The sequence below is a fragment of the Sesamum indicum genome, linkage group LG4 (genome assembly GCF_000512975.1).
Source record: "Sesamum indicum cultivar Zhongzhi No. 13 linkage group LG4, S_indicum_v1.0, whole genome shotgun sequence".
In the NCBI taxonomy this organism is placed as follows: domain Eukaryota; kingdom Viridiplantae; phylum Streptophyta; class Magnoliopsida; order Lamiales; family Pedaliaceae; genus Sesamum; species Sesamum indicum.
Genome location: NC_026148.1, coordinates 7,350,680 through 7,364,993, shown reverse-complemented (window position 1 = coordinate 7,364,993; position 14,314 = coordinate 7,350,680). Strand labels below are relative to the sequence as shown.

The 14,314-nt window shown below is 36.2% G+C and overlaps 1 protein-coding gene and 1 long non-coding RNA gene across 3 annotated transcripts in view; one reads left to right on the top strand and one right to left on the bottom strand.

Moving 5' to 3' along the window:
• The window catches only part of LOC105160162, a 55,382-nt gene that overhangs the window by 31,563 nt on the left and 9,505 nt on the right, over positions 1 to 14,314 (bottom strand). The window contains exons 8-16 of one of the 2 annotated variants that reach the window (XM_011077428.2): positions 12,922 to 13,123; positions 11,962 to 12,030; positions 11,786 to 11,865; positions 9,293 to 9,442; positions 7,052 to 7,115; positions 3,472 to 3,573; positions 3,096 to 3,290; positions 2,849 to 2,976; positions 1,361 to 1,511 (exon numbers count right to left, since the gene is read on the bottom strand). In XM_011077428.2, coding sequence (XP_011075730.1) covers positions 1,361 to 1,511; positions 2,849 to 2,976; positions 3,096 to 3,290; positions 3,472 to 3,573; positions 7,052 to 7,115; positions 9,293 to 9,442; positions 11,786 to 11,865; positions 11,962 to 12,030; positions 12,922 to 13,123 — 1,141 coding nt within the window. Of the gene's footprint in view, positions 1 to 1,360; positions 1,512 to 2,848; positions 2,977 to 3,095; positions 3,291 to 3,471; positions 3,574 to 7,051; positions 7,116 to 9,292; positions 9,443 to 9,911; positions 10,002 to 11,785; positions 11,866 to 11,961; positions 12,031 to 12,921; positions 13,124 to 14,314 lie in introns of those variants that run through there. The other variant, XM_020693453.1, reaches the window with a different exon arrangement.
• LOC105160164 lies at positions 4,286 to 4,729 on the top strand. Its single transcript, XR_847694.2, has 2 exons — positions 4,286 to 4,639; positions 4,675 to 4,729. It is a non-coding gene; the product is annotated as an uncharacterized LOC105160164 (long non-coding RNA).

The window sequence follows — 14,314 nt, the reverse complement described above, 5'->3', positions numbered from 1 at the left end:
TTCCCCCCCCCCCCCAACACACACACACGCACAACAGTAGTGGAACCACACATCATTTTTTCCCTAGAAGCAGAAAACAACACAACAGTTCTGGACTCTGGCATCACTTTATGATTGAATCCCTACCAAGAGATGGCACAGTGCCTTAGATTCAATACTTGACCTAACCTCCTATATAACCTGAAATTCTCGTGGACCCAGTGGTATACTTCTACCACCAGCAACCATGAAAATAGAGAAGAGTTCCATTTCTCATACTCTTCATAGATGGATAAACCCATGCATGCAATTTTATATATAAGCTAACTTCGATTATTTAACATTTAGAAAGCCATCAAAAGGCATGTTAAGCCTTATGAATCATTATTGTGGTTTGTCGCAGTCGTGCCAATGAATGTGAATTGCAGTAAAGCTGCTGCACCCCAAGTTCCCTAGAGCAGCGGCCAAAAGATAAGGGTGTTTTTTTTTTCCCTCCTCTGAGTGAGAGGAAAAGGAAGAGCTGGTTTTACACTGATAATTTTGGTATTTATCTCCAGGTGTATCAAATGATAGAAGTAAATCATCTTATTTTATGGTCACTTCTGTATCTTGATTGTTTGTCCTACGTGGTCTATAATCTATAACCTTACCAGTTAACTAATAATATTGAGGTAGAGCATCGTACTGGTCAACAGCAGGGAGTGAAGTGTTAGTTTTACCTGTAGTTTAGGTGGTTTCAATCTATTGCACATTAATTACTATTAATTGCTAAAAGTAGTTCGCATGTCTTAGCACAGATTAAGAAATAGAATACGAAACTAAAATAATTCCAACCACAATGCCCCAGTCTACATTTTTCTCTTACAAGAACCCTATTATTTAAAGACACATTCTATCTCCAGACTTTCTGGATATTCAGTTAACACCTTGTCGTAGCAAGGAAATATAAACATCGCAGGTGGGTACTAAAAATGACTGGCTTGAAAATATTGATGAGGATGGGAGATAACAGAGTGTTTCTTCTGGTTTAAACCAGCAAGAACCTAAAGAAACATCATTAACTAAAGGACTCCACAAGTAATATTCCCAAAAGAATAATAAAATGTATTTATGGATCTACAATTTTCCATGCTAAGCATAGAACCACCACATAAGCAAGTACTAGATTGTAATGCATCAGTAATTAACAATGAGCCATTCAGTACACTTCAGCACTTCAGAACAAGGAACAACTGGTAAAATTAACAATCAACTGAAATCTAAAAGTGACATCTCTATACTTCTCAGCAGTAACTTCTATGTCTAACCAACACCAGAACTTACTGCATGCAATAAAGGTATATATATAGACAACTTATATGCTTTAAGAGAGAACATGAACCTTTTTTGTGAAGAAAACAACTTGATTTTTAAATGGATTAACCATCTGTGCCGAGTTGATAGAAGCACTAATAATTGCAGATTTCTCCCAGACCTTGCCCTCAATAGAAATCCCCTTCAGCGTCAAATCAGCAATAGCCTGTCCGAGCTCCCTAAACATTATGCCAGGGTATCATGTAGCAAATTACATATAATCCATATCAATAAAAAGGTTAATCATTTACCCTGAAAAATAATTTTTATCTAGGAAAATTAGGATATATCTTGTACAGAAGGACAAGGAATAGGAAGACAAGGACATCAAACGTCATAATATCACTAACAAACTCGATTAACTAAGCATCCCACTATTCTGTCAACCCAAAAGAGATGATGCTCAAAAAGCACCAGATACTTTGCACTGAAAACGAACTAGGGTTTAACTTATATCAACGTGAGTGAGGAGAATAGTGTGTTATGAAAATCTAGAGCTTAGTTTCGCACCAAATATACTGACTAGTCCACTTAATTGCAATAACAATGGCTACACCAGTGCAGTTTTATAATCCGATGAGCCATCCTTACGAGGACTACAAAGTGGAGAATCAAAAGCTTGTTCATCAATACTAGGATGAGTATTATTCATAGACTTATATTTGCAAGTGAACTAACAAGTTTTAACTTAGCCTCGTTGGGTTACGGAATCGAATTATACAAGTTCAACTCAGTAAAGGACATAGTACGCTTGTTGAGTCGTTGGACATTAAGGGCAACTGAGCGCACAAAGAGATGCTTCAGGTACAATATAACCTGAAACAAACTGCTGATATTTTTCAAAATAACTAAAAATGATATTTCATTTCTGAGTGTAAAATTTGATGAAAAAGGTTGTCTCTGACACGAGAATGCAGGATTAAAATAAAAGGGTTTCTCCTCCTACAATGCATAACAGCTAGGAAAATACCTTTCCATCTCAATTATGGAGCTTACTCACTTTCCAAAAAGCTCTCCTAAGCATTGACATCTATAAAGAACTAGAATAATACACTTGCACTTTATCCTTAAAACCAGGTTCTGGGAGTTTTCCCGACATTCCTGAATAAGTCTTGGTAAATGGGGTTTAAACTTGTATCTAGGAGACTGAATTGGAACAAGTGACATACACAAATTCCAGAACACAGTAATAAGCAAATATCAAGCAAATTCTGCAAAAATTCCCCCATAACACCAACTACATATTCTGAAAGCGAACAATTACTACAATTAACAACTAGCTTCACCATGTCATAACAATCACAAGCACAAAGAGACTAGCTTCCCAAGCTATAATATAGATTACTCCACTGAATATACTCTCAATTCTGGACACCACATTTCTATGGTTCTGGAAGAGTTAAAGGAAGTTAGCCATTGCCTCAGTTCAATGTCAAATATCTTAATGAAGCGCTTACATATGAAAGTTCTGAACTATAAAAATCTGTCACCAGTGTATTAGAAATAAATCACGTACATGCTCCGAAGCGTGGTATGGGTTTCAGAAATGTTGATTTTCATTGAAGAAAAGTAAAATTCCACCATTGTAGTAGAATCCCCAACTAGTTCAGAAGCAGGATGGAATTTTGTGGCCTCATATATATCCTATAAAAGGAAATTTCAAAGTTTTAGAACCAACAAAATTATAAGGTATAATCCTACATTAATTTCACAGAATCCATGCATTGTCGATATCATCTGATTAATCAAGCAAATATGGACACCTTGATCACATCATCTGAAATGACACCAGAAAATTGATTAGAATCATCTGTTCCCCCTGCCCCAAGCATCCCATATGATAACCAATTCAACCATCCACGGGCCTTGGCCTTGCTAGGAGGACGATCATCTTCAACAGACTTGTCAACATTTCCACTGTTGCTCCCATATCTCAATGACGGATTTACCAAGAAATCCTACAAAAGAAAAGTCATGATTGCAAAGCAAAATAATCTATGTCTTCAATTAAAGTGTATTATTTTGTCTCCCAATTGGTTTTCATATGGTAGCAACTACACTACAAAAACCTGTACAAGGAGTTACTTGCACGAGAAATATGATAAATGCATGTATAGAGCAGATGAACATCAATTTTACCTGTAGTTCACGTTCAGCAACAGATCTGTAATCCAAAATGTCATCTATATCAGTTTCTTTCTCCATTTCCTCCAACTCATGCTGCACATCTTGTTCTATCACCTGAATGGAGCAAGAGCGAGATTAAGAGAGGGAATAGGAAGGCCTATATGTTGTGTTCTTCAATAATACCTCATAGAAAGGAAATTGTCCTACACAGACAGTGAAGCAGCCAAAACCTACTTCAAGTACCACTTTTCGCAGCCAGAAGATGCATAAATGCATAGCATTGATTACAGCATACAGCTTTTAGTATAACAGATTACCAATGTAATGCTCCCTTTGTCCCACAATTATTTTTAAGTTGTAGACGCTGGAAATCAAAGATAGTAGTTCCGACAAAAATACATTAACTTCCATAACCGTCCTAATCTATCATCAGTTAGCTCATAAAGAATACGCAGATGACAAAATTATTCCGCACCACCAAAATCGATTCTGCAACCTTCCAACAACTCAGTTGACAAAATAAAATACAGCATCTTTCTTAGAGAACAATTAAAAAGTACCTCAAAAGACCAACTAAAATAAAAGATATGCTCATCAACCATAATATCCATTTCCATTAGGTCTCCACCAAGGAATGCCAACGCGATGACATCTATTGTCTAGGGCAAAGCATTAGCAAATGTACAATGTAGATGACATAAATGCTAATAGAATTTGTTTGTTGTCTAAGTAAGTAATGGGGAAGATGAGGTTTCCACATCGTATATTTTCTCTTTCTAGTCAAGAAGCCCATGCTTCCTTTGTTGAAATAAGGGTAAATGGTTTGATTCGACATTTCCTAAGATTCGACTTGGTGAAATCCACTATTTCATATATCGGAAAAAGGAATGATCCATCGGGCTCAGGATTGTTCTCTGATAATGGATCAGATTGCACCAATACCAATCCGTTTTCTTCCAGTTATTGCAAGGCAAGAATTCAACAACCCCTTAATCAAAATCAAAGAACTATTCATACGTTGTTGAATAGAAATACGGGATTCCAATCGTTGATAATTTTGTCATCATCGGATTGGCCGTAGGGCTTGCTTCTATTGGACCTGGAGTTGGTCAAGGGACTGCTGCAGGTCAAGCCATAGAGGGTATCGCGAGACAGCCCGAGGCAGAGGGAAAAATACGAGGTACTCTATTGCTTAGTCTAGCTTTTAAATACGAGGTACTCTATTGCTTAGTCTAGCTTTTATGGAAGCTTTAACGATTTATGGATTGGTTGTAGCACAAAATGGCAAAATGAAACAGGCATCACCCCGACCCCTCCCTATTCCCATGGTCAAAACCCTCAATACTTTCAGTAGTCAACAAGGGGCCTTAGCATATCATCTATTAAAAATCCTTCTTACTCCAATTAGGCTTCGTTTGGTTTATCAATTTTTCCTTGTATGTTCTACCTTTTTATGTTATACTCTCATCCACGGGGATATTTTCATGTCAGACAATGTTAATTCAACCTCTAAGAATTGGCAAATTATCATGGTAAGTGTGAAAAAGAATATTTTCCAACATTAAGCCCATGAAGCAAATAATAGTTGGTGATAAAAGATGACCACCCTCCCTTGAAGATGGATGAAAGACGTCAAAAGAAATGGGATAAAACCTCAAAAATGTTAACATGTTCCCTCATATTTTAGTTGGAAGTTTTGACCTCCTTTCCTTTTGAGAGAATCCAGTTCCTTAATAGCATATATTGCTTGTAGAAAGAAATTGCAAGAAAGAACTAGATAATTATGAAGTTTAACAACATAAGATGGCACCATCATCGACGACGGTATGTTAACATGCATGACTACATCTTCGACATAACCAGGACATTGAATCTTCAGCTCACAGAAAATGAACCACCACTACAGTACATAATGTATAATTACAGCTCAGCAATATAAACTTGACACAACATTCCTTCACATAAGGATTTCATCTAGGATCCCAAGGGAAGTACAAAAGGAAAAATGAATGAATGAAAATGAAAATTCCTCGTAAATTCCTTTGTAATAGTACTAATTCAAAGAAGCTTCTGAAAGTAATTCATTACAATGTATAAAGAAATTGAACAAATTTATATCTTAGGTAAATTTCTCATAACTGTATTTATAAGAACTCGCACTTGTGTTTCCATTATAGTCAAGCAAATTAAAGTATTTTCCCTATCCTTTTGTTACAGAAAAGGAGGGGTTATATTAGGAGGATTGCATATACTAGGCATAATTTAAGGTTGATTGATTCAATTTTCGACCTTAGACTGTATTTATGTGTATAAAAGTTTGTATAAGCTGTATACAAAGAGAGAGAAATCTTTCTCCATCTCATGTAACCTGGTACAAGACAGTAGACCCATCCTTCCATGGTTTGTAGGCATGAAGAAACATTTCCTCTTTCTTTTCTTCGTGGCCCAATGAGCAAAATCATTGCTATTTCAGGTCATCCTCACCAAGTTACTGTCTATTTTCCAGCCAGGACAGGGAGAAGCACAACCTCGAGAGAGCAGCCTCTCCCGAAAACTGTCCTATAGTGCAGGAGCATAAGACTGCCCTACAGACAGACACCTAGCGACCATTTTTTGCAGCCTACCCCCACACTGTTTGTCTCCCTGCTGGATTGGATAGGTTTCTAGTCACCTTCTGGACCATTGTTTACGTCGGTCGTTCCTATATTCAGTTTTGCTTTGGTAATATCCAAATCAGTTTCTGCACATTCTTCAATGAGTTTAACTTTCATTGTGGGTGAAGAACAAAAGAATTTGGCAGTGGCATACGTAATTCCAATTATGTGCAGAACTACAGAACATAAAATCGACCGCCCTAATAATTTAAATTGGTACAAGACTGTTAGAATTTACTTAATGCTCCCAGAAAGATAACACCCCCCAGAATGCGCAAGATATGATTGTTCTTACAAATTGGAATTCCTGGCAATTAATGCCTAAGAGATGATTCTAGAGATGATGCCTAAGGAAAAGGATATACTATTAGTAATTGTGTTTTGTTGGCAGCAATTTGAAACCATGGAGGAGAAAGAAGAAGAATGTGGTTTCACAATTTGGTGTACAGTCTAAGCATAGAGCCATCGCATAGTCTATGTGCAAAATAGTTTGGAGATATCAGCTGCTAACTAAGATTGGTCTTAAGGTCTCTAGTCATGGTGTGATAATCAATCTGGTTTCCAAATTGCCTCAGATCCTATCTCATGGACGAGCCAAACATATAAAGATCGATCAGTTCATCCATCAAAAGGTGAAACAAAACTTAATCTCTACAGGATAGATGAAGACAGAATAACTAGGAGATCTTGTTAAAAAGGCTCTAAACGAACTCAGGTTGATTATCTTCGTTATAAGCGGGACAGTATTCCACACTCAAATCTAAAACCAAAATAATTCTATTGGTAATCTTGAAACAGAGTTCTAAAGATGCTTTTCATCTTTCATTCTCATTCCCTCATTCTTTGATGTGTTGCGTTCTCCAAAATCTTAAGCATAGCTTTGACCATATGACTTGTGCTTTTGTGTATCCCCAACTTTAAGAAACCAACTGTCTCACCTGGTCATGTTTAAGACATTTCAACTTGGTCTTGTACAAACTCACATACTTCCGGCGAGAGGTCCTGCGGTAATAAGAAAAACAAAACTTACAAATCTATGTTACAACATGACATAGAAGTGAGAATCCAAGATGCAACAATCATTATCATATTGTTAGTTTGTAATTAAGCGGCAGCAATGCACATTCAGTTGACTGCATTCAACATCACACAAAGAAATGGAGAAAGGTACATGTAATTTCTGTTACTGACAAAATGATTTTTCAGAGAATTCAAGAAATCAATTATACAGCAGATCTGAGTGGTCAAACCATGTAATACTTTTGTTTTCTTCTTCTCTATGTTCTAGTCCATTTTTGGAAAAATTTTGTACCTGAAAAAAGACTAGCCAATTGATGCTGACCTAGTTCCATTGGCATAGCATTCTACTTCATCCTTATCAGTGCAAGAGAAAACAAGCTTAGTTAAAACTTCCAAAATTTGTATATTCACGAGATAATAGTTTTAGTAGGAAAAGAAAATATGTTAACTTTTCATGTTTTGGTAGACAAATCTAGCTAGACAACCCTTGAGGCAGTACAATTTGTTTTGAATTTTTGGTTGTTTGAGGTGAATGAACATAGAAAATCTGAAATCAACTCCCATGGTGTGAAGTTTGCATCATTGTGGCAATTCTTAATTGTCTCAGTCTTCCTACTGATATAAAATCAAATACTAAATGATTAACGGAAAGGACATAGTAGAGCTCCTGCATCAGACCCTCCCATGATAGGATCTCTAGCAACTATGTTAGCCCTGAAAAGTTAATTGAATTTCAATTCATTTGCATAACTTATTTCTCCAAGCAGCAGAAAGTAAATGGAAGCCACATCTTTTATAGAAAAATTCTGAATTCCATCCAGACTTTTTCTAAGTAAAAAGTAAACTTTCCCACTCGTCTTTCCAGCACTGAGAGCTTTTGCAGAAAGAGAAGCAGATTATGCAGCAGTGTACACAGACAAACATAAAAATGAAAAATATACAATAGCTTTGAATTTCTTTTGTACACTGTCCAAACTGGAAACTGAAAGTTGTAGACGAAGACAGCAAGTTGATCAAAAAGATGAACTATGTCAGACGACAACTACATGGATCAGCAGGATTTTAAATCATGTGTTGTAGGGGTGCTTCCAAAATTCAGGTAATGTATATAAGAATAAGCATGTTGTCAACAGAAAACATAATTGTCCACAGAAGGAGCTTGCTACCTCACTATATGGTAGATTTCCGGTAGTCCAGCACTCTGATATTCAGTTACTTTTTGAAAGAAATAAGACAATGAGTTTATTACCTTGCAGCACTAAGGTGATCTGTGAATCCATCAAAGCCAAGTAATGCTGCAGCTAATTACTCTTAACATCATCTAGATGTCCTCAACTATATAAATGCGGACCAAACTCTCTTTACTCTCACACGCTTCCAGCAATATAACAGCAAATACAACATAAAGAAACTTGAGGATGGAGTTCTTATACACACTTCAACTACAAAGGACTTGCATGATTTAAGTTGCTTAAATTCATAAATGCAATAGATATTAATGAAACAACAAAACACTAGGCTTAACCTATAAATGGACAATCGTAAAGTTTGTTATTATCGCACCTTTATCCAGCAATTAAACTCTAATTTATATTTGAGCAATTGGAGGCACCAGGTTATATGCCGAAAGAGTGCACCCGCACACATACAGGCACACGCACCGCGCACATACACATATTCAGTTACTGTTTACATTAAATCTTATGCCAAACAACAAAGTGCAAGAACCAATCAGAAATAGCCAAATCAGTTTTCCGCCATGAAAATCAGCAGAGCGCATCATGCTCATTTGCATAAATCAGTTTACAACCACTTGAAATTTTTACATGATAAAAACTCAGCCTCAAATCCATATTGCATAAAGTTTCAGCATCACTACCTCATGCCAACCAAACAGCAGGAACAGTCAACTAGTACTAAATATAATAGAATAACTAGCCATCATTAAAAGCTGTATTCTGAAAAGGAGAAAATAGCCTGTAAGTTTGTGGCATTCTGCAAATTAACAAAAAAGAGAAAGAAAAAGGGAGGACACATTAAAAGATCACAGAGATAAGGCAACACTCAAGAAACGCAGATATTTCAATTTTGATAACAGGTCATATACAGTAATCATCAATCCAGCAGATTAACAATGATTGTTGCATAGATCAACTTACAGCCTCTCTCCAAAATACTTCCAAGATGTTTTTCTCAACCTCCTCCGAACATCAGAAAGAACAGACTCCTGAGCATAGTGCCACCATGCTTTTTGCCATCCCTCGAGCCTTTTCCCTAAAGGGCTCCACCAAGGACGATAACATCCATATCTATAATATGAAAAAGAACCGAGTAGATCAGAGTTGCCCAAATTCAAGAAGTCATTCGGCCATGCCAAATACAGATTACAGAAAAAGAGCATCGAATCTTGAATAACTGAGAGCAAAGGTAAAAGAATTTAGTGTATGGTATCATCCTTGTATGACTTACACAAGGTGCCTACTTCACAAAAAGGGTAGGAGCAGGAGAAAAAATGGTAGCTAAATGAAACTCACCAAGCTACTTTAACATGCAGCATTTGCAGCAAAGCATCACAGAGAAGGCCACCTATCCCCAACTAAAATGTTATAATATGGTGAGTGGCAGGAGGAAGGTGGCACTGTATAAGTTTGTGAATGTGAATAGTGCTTGGAGGCCAACAAGGAGAGAAGGTGGACGAAGGACAGCAGGCAGGGTAGAAATGAAGTGAGTAGAGTAGTTATATGTACGTAACCATAGTTATAAAGCTCTATCCCTTACATGTAAAGAATCCATCAAATCTAGGATTGAAACAGGCCATAGAAATCAACCCTGGGCTTGGTTCAAACCCTAACTTTTGTTCCAGCATCTGCGAAATCCCAAACTATGAAAAAGTATTGAAGTAACTCCCAAATGCAAGTGGAACATGTAAACAAAGATAATGAATCAGAAAAACAACATTTCCGAGTAGTCCTAATTAGTTACCCTAGTATATTGTTACAAGGCCCATTAAATTTTTCCTTATAATACAAAAAGAGAAGAAATTGAGAGACTGCGAATTGCTTCTTAAATCACTTCCTTCCTTACTAATAGCAGCCTTCATATTGTATTCCTAGCTTCTGACTCGTGACCTCTTTTATGAAGAGAGTCATAACTCTCTATTTCTGATCAGAAGGAAAATATAAGTCAAGATGCAACAGCCTTACGCAGCCAAAAGCCTCCATAACCACCCCACTTTCATGGAATATCTTGCCATCAGTTCTGTCACTATGCTAATAATACAGTAGAACACTAAGAGATTAAGTCCAACAAAAATCCTCCTTAGATCCAAAATGTAATTATTAAAAATTTAATAAGTCAATGTGAAATATCCATAAAATCCCCAAGGTCTTACTAGCCACCTGGAGCTATATAAGGACTTTGAAGAAATAAACAGAGGAGTTTATATCATAAATTCATGAAGAAATGCTGCTTTGTAACTGTACAAGATCTGGGGATGCTAAAATGTTCTAGCATGAGGCAGATGGTTAGATGCCCATAAGCATGAGTTGGCATTCTCTTGCTGTTCTTGGACCCTGATATGCACGAATCCGCACTACATGGCCTAACAAGGCAGCGCCAACATGGAAAAGTGCTCCACTGTTTCTATGAGGACATCAACGAATAGCACTGGGCAAACACACTGCTTAGAGATTTCATTTGTAAGTGGAACCAGAGGGACAGTGAAGAACAGACTGATTTCAAGTGAATCAGATACTCACATTTTACACTAGTCACCGAGGAAGAAGAGATTTCCTAGAAGAAAAGGGATAGGTGGCATTACTAGCCACTTGTTAAATCAAGTACATAATATGCTGTGTGGCAGCACCTAAAGATCATATAGATAGATCACCTATAAATAAAAGTGAATGGTGTAAAAATCTTGCTTTCAAACCATATGGACCTAGAATATGTAGAATCAGATACTCACATTTTACACTAGTCACCGAGGAAGAAGAGATTTCCTAGAAGAAAAGGGATAGGTGGCATTACTAGCCACTTGTTAAATCAAGTACATAATATGCTGTGTGGCAGCACCTAAAGATCATATAGATAGATCACCTATAAATAAAAGTGAATGGTGTAAAAATCTTGCTTTCAAACCATATGGACCTAGAATATATAAGATATATATATATATATATATATATATAGAGAGAGAGAGAGAGCACAAACAAACAAGCCCATCTAAATTCCTAGAAAGATAGGAAGGAGATAATATGTGAAGATGCAAACGATGTGGAAGAAAAAAGAAACACTGACACCAGATGGTCTCAACAAAAAGAGAAAGGATTGGCCTTCAGCTTTAGAAATGAATTGATTGGATGAGAAGTTTTCAAATATCCAGATAAAAATAGATGGAATATGAAGTTCGGATCTCTGCTCAAACAGTTGTCAAGTTCTCGCTATAATTAAGAAGTACAATCCAGATTCTAGCTGCTCTCCAACTTTCAATTTTCCTTGATCATGTACCATAAGCCTCTAACAGATTGAAGTAAGTTCAAAGGTATGTGATAAAAACTTTCATTTTCAGTTTCACAAGAAAAAAGTTGATACTCTCGCTTATAACAAATTAAATGCTGAGAACAAAAAAGATAGCATTAAACCAAACCTACTTCTCTCTTAATCGACATATAGATATATAGTCGCAAAGAGACAGGATCTGCTGCAGCTGAACCTCATCCATTGTGATGGCCTAACAATGACTCAGCCAAAAGATATCAATCCACAATGCTTATCACAAAGATGTGAGAAAGACATGATAATAAAAAAGCTGGAACATTGAATGTACCACGCAAGCCAACTCAACATTGATAGAATACTGTGGCGCATCATTTAATAGCTTTCCTGATCTGTTTACCTACATGAAATCACTGAAAGCTCAAGTAAATGAAATATAAATGCCGCTGATATCAATTGTTTGACATTCTATAATAGACACAATACCTATCTAACTAAGAAAGGAAAAAGCACAAGAAGATAGGGACGAATTCCACATATTATGGTTGCACACAAAGCAGCAGTTAAGAGCAAAAGCCTAAGAGACAGATAAAGAAGTATGGGACCTACAAAGCAGATCAATAACATCATTATGAGGGATCATCTTGACAACAATACATTGTTCTTTCTGGCTAGATTAGTGTAGTTACAATATCAGATTAGAAAAGCAAGGAGATTTATTACCTAATAAAATTTTCAAATTCTGTTAATTTTCTAAATATGAATTTCATTCCAAGCCATATCCTAGAAGCAGCTATATATAACCTACTACAGTTTTGTAATCAGTAGCAGATTCAATGATCCAGTGACAAATAGATCACACAATTTCCTACCATTACGTGTGAGAACAGATGAGTTCATTCTCTACCTTCTGCAAGTTCCATAACAATTTTAAATAGTTAAATTTCAATTTGACCGGTAATCAAATTGCTTTCAAGTATTAGTAGCTCCTAGCTCTAGCCCAGAACTACCTAGTATTGATGCAATGATGCATGTTTAAGGTTTTTCAAGAAAAATGATGCACCAATATGTATCACAAGCACTTAAACATAACATACCCACTCACACGAGCCACAAGGGGGCCACCACGCAAAGTTATCTTCATGAAGAGTAAAAGTTTCAAATAAAGGGTAAGCTAGACAGGCATAAATATAATCCATGTGCAATATCTAGCATCAAATATTATACTCTACAAAGTAATAAGGTACATGGGATTCTTTTGCCGAACAGGGCAGCAGCCAAAAGTACTTACCGACAGAGAAACTGATACATCAAGTGGAGCCAACATAGATGAAAACTTTTGATCTTCAATTCTTTCCCTTCCCAGTTTCTCGTAACCCACGGCATTCTCTGTACTTGCTTCAGTTTTTTCAACAGTATTACAATAAAGTTCCAAACTCTGAACTTCAATCAATTTGTTGACTTGACCCCCTCTAACCTTTGCAACAGAAGATCTGAAAGATAATACAAATATCCGCACATGAAAAGTTGAAATAAACTAAAACGCAAAATGTGTCGATTCTCAACTTTCGCAAATTATCTCAGATAAGCCCAAGCAGATACTTCGGAAAACAAGTTGAATCCAGCTTAAGATATACTTCAAAATAGGACGGCTAATATGAAATTGACTTAGGTGCCAAGTGCTTAAAATAAAATTACGATTCCCAAGTAAGCTATATTAACTTGAAGATAATGCAATAATAATTAACTAAAATGTGTAACCATACAAATATTGGGAGTTCAGTGATATATCTTAAAACACAATGTCTTGCTCTTAGAACACCTAATGCAGAGCCACGTGGAAAGAATTCTCAGAATATTACAATACTAGTCATACCATACAAGAAGTAGAAATACAAGCAGCATAATTCAAATGGCCAGAAGGAATACAATACAATGCGAGAAAACTAGCCAGAGGTTGGCTTCCATGTTTTTTCTTTAAGCTGATACCTCTGGAGTTGATTATGAAATTCGAAAAACGGTCAGAACTAAACCATACTGCACCCCACATCCAACCCTTCTTGGTGGTTAAGAAATTCATCAAACTCCACCATCGTATATGGTCTCGTGGTGCTTCACATAAGCTACTCCAAGTGTCTGTATTATATCTAAATTCACTTTTAACAATTAAATTAGCCTTATTAGTTAATTCTTAAAAGTGGTGACTGGTTAAATTTATTTTAGTAGTCACTCTTAATGTGCACAACTTCTCTCTTAAACACTTTTTCTTTTCTTGGTCCCTTTTCACTATCTCAAGCTCTAAACAAGAGCCAGTATATTTAATTTTAGTATGAAAATGCTTAACAAATACTTTCTATCAGAAAATTGGTCTATGTATGTACTTTTGCCATCCTTAGTTCTTTTCTATTTTTTAGCCTTTCTTTGTATGATTTTCAGTTTTTCTCTTTTTCTCTTTTTCCTTGTAGTTTCATGTGATACATACGAGTCAATTTTTCCTTCTGAAGATCTTCACAATACATTCTATTTCTATATACAGATACCTAATTGGTTCTTTACGGCCAAAAACTTAATGTAACGCAAAACATAATCCTATGTGCAACCAAAGATATAAATAATTTGTTAAAACCGATTGTATATAATGTGAAAATTTTACTATTGTTACAGAGTAATGCACATGTATCAAA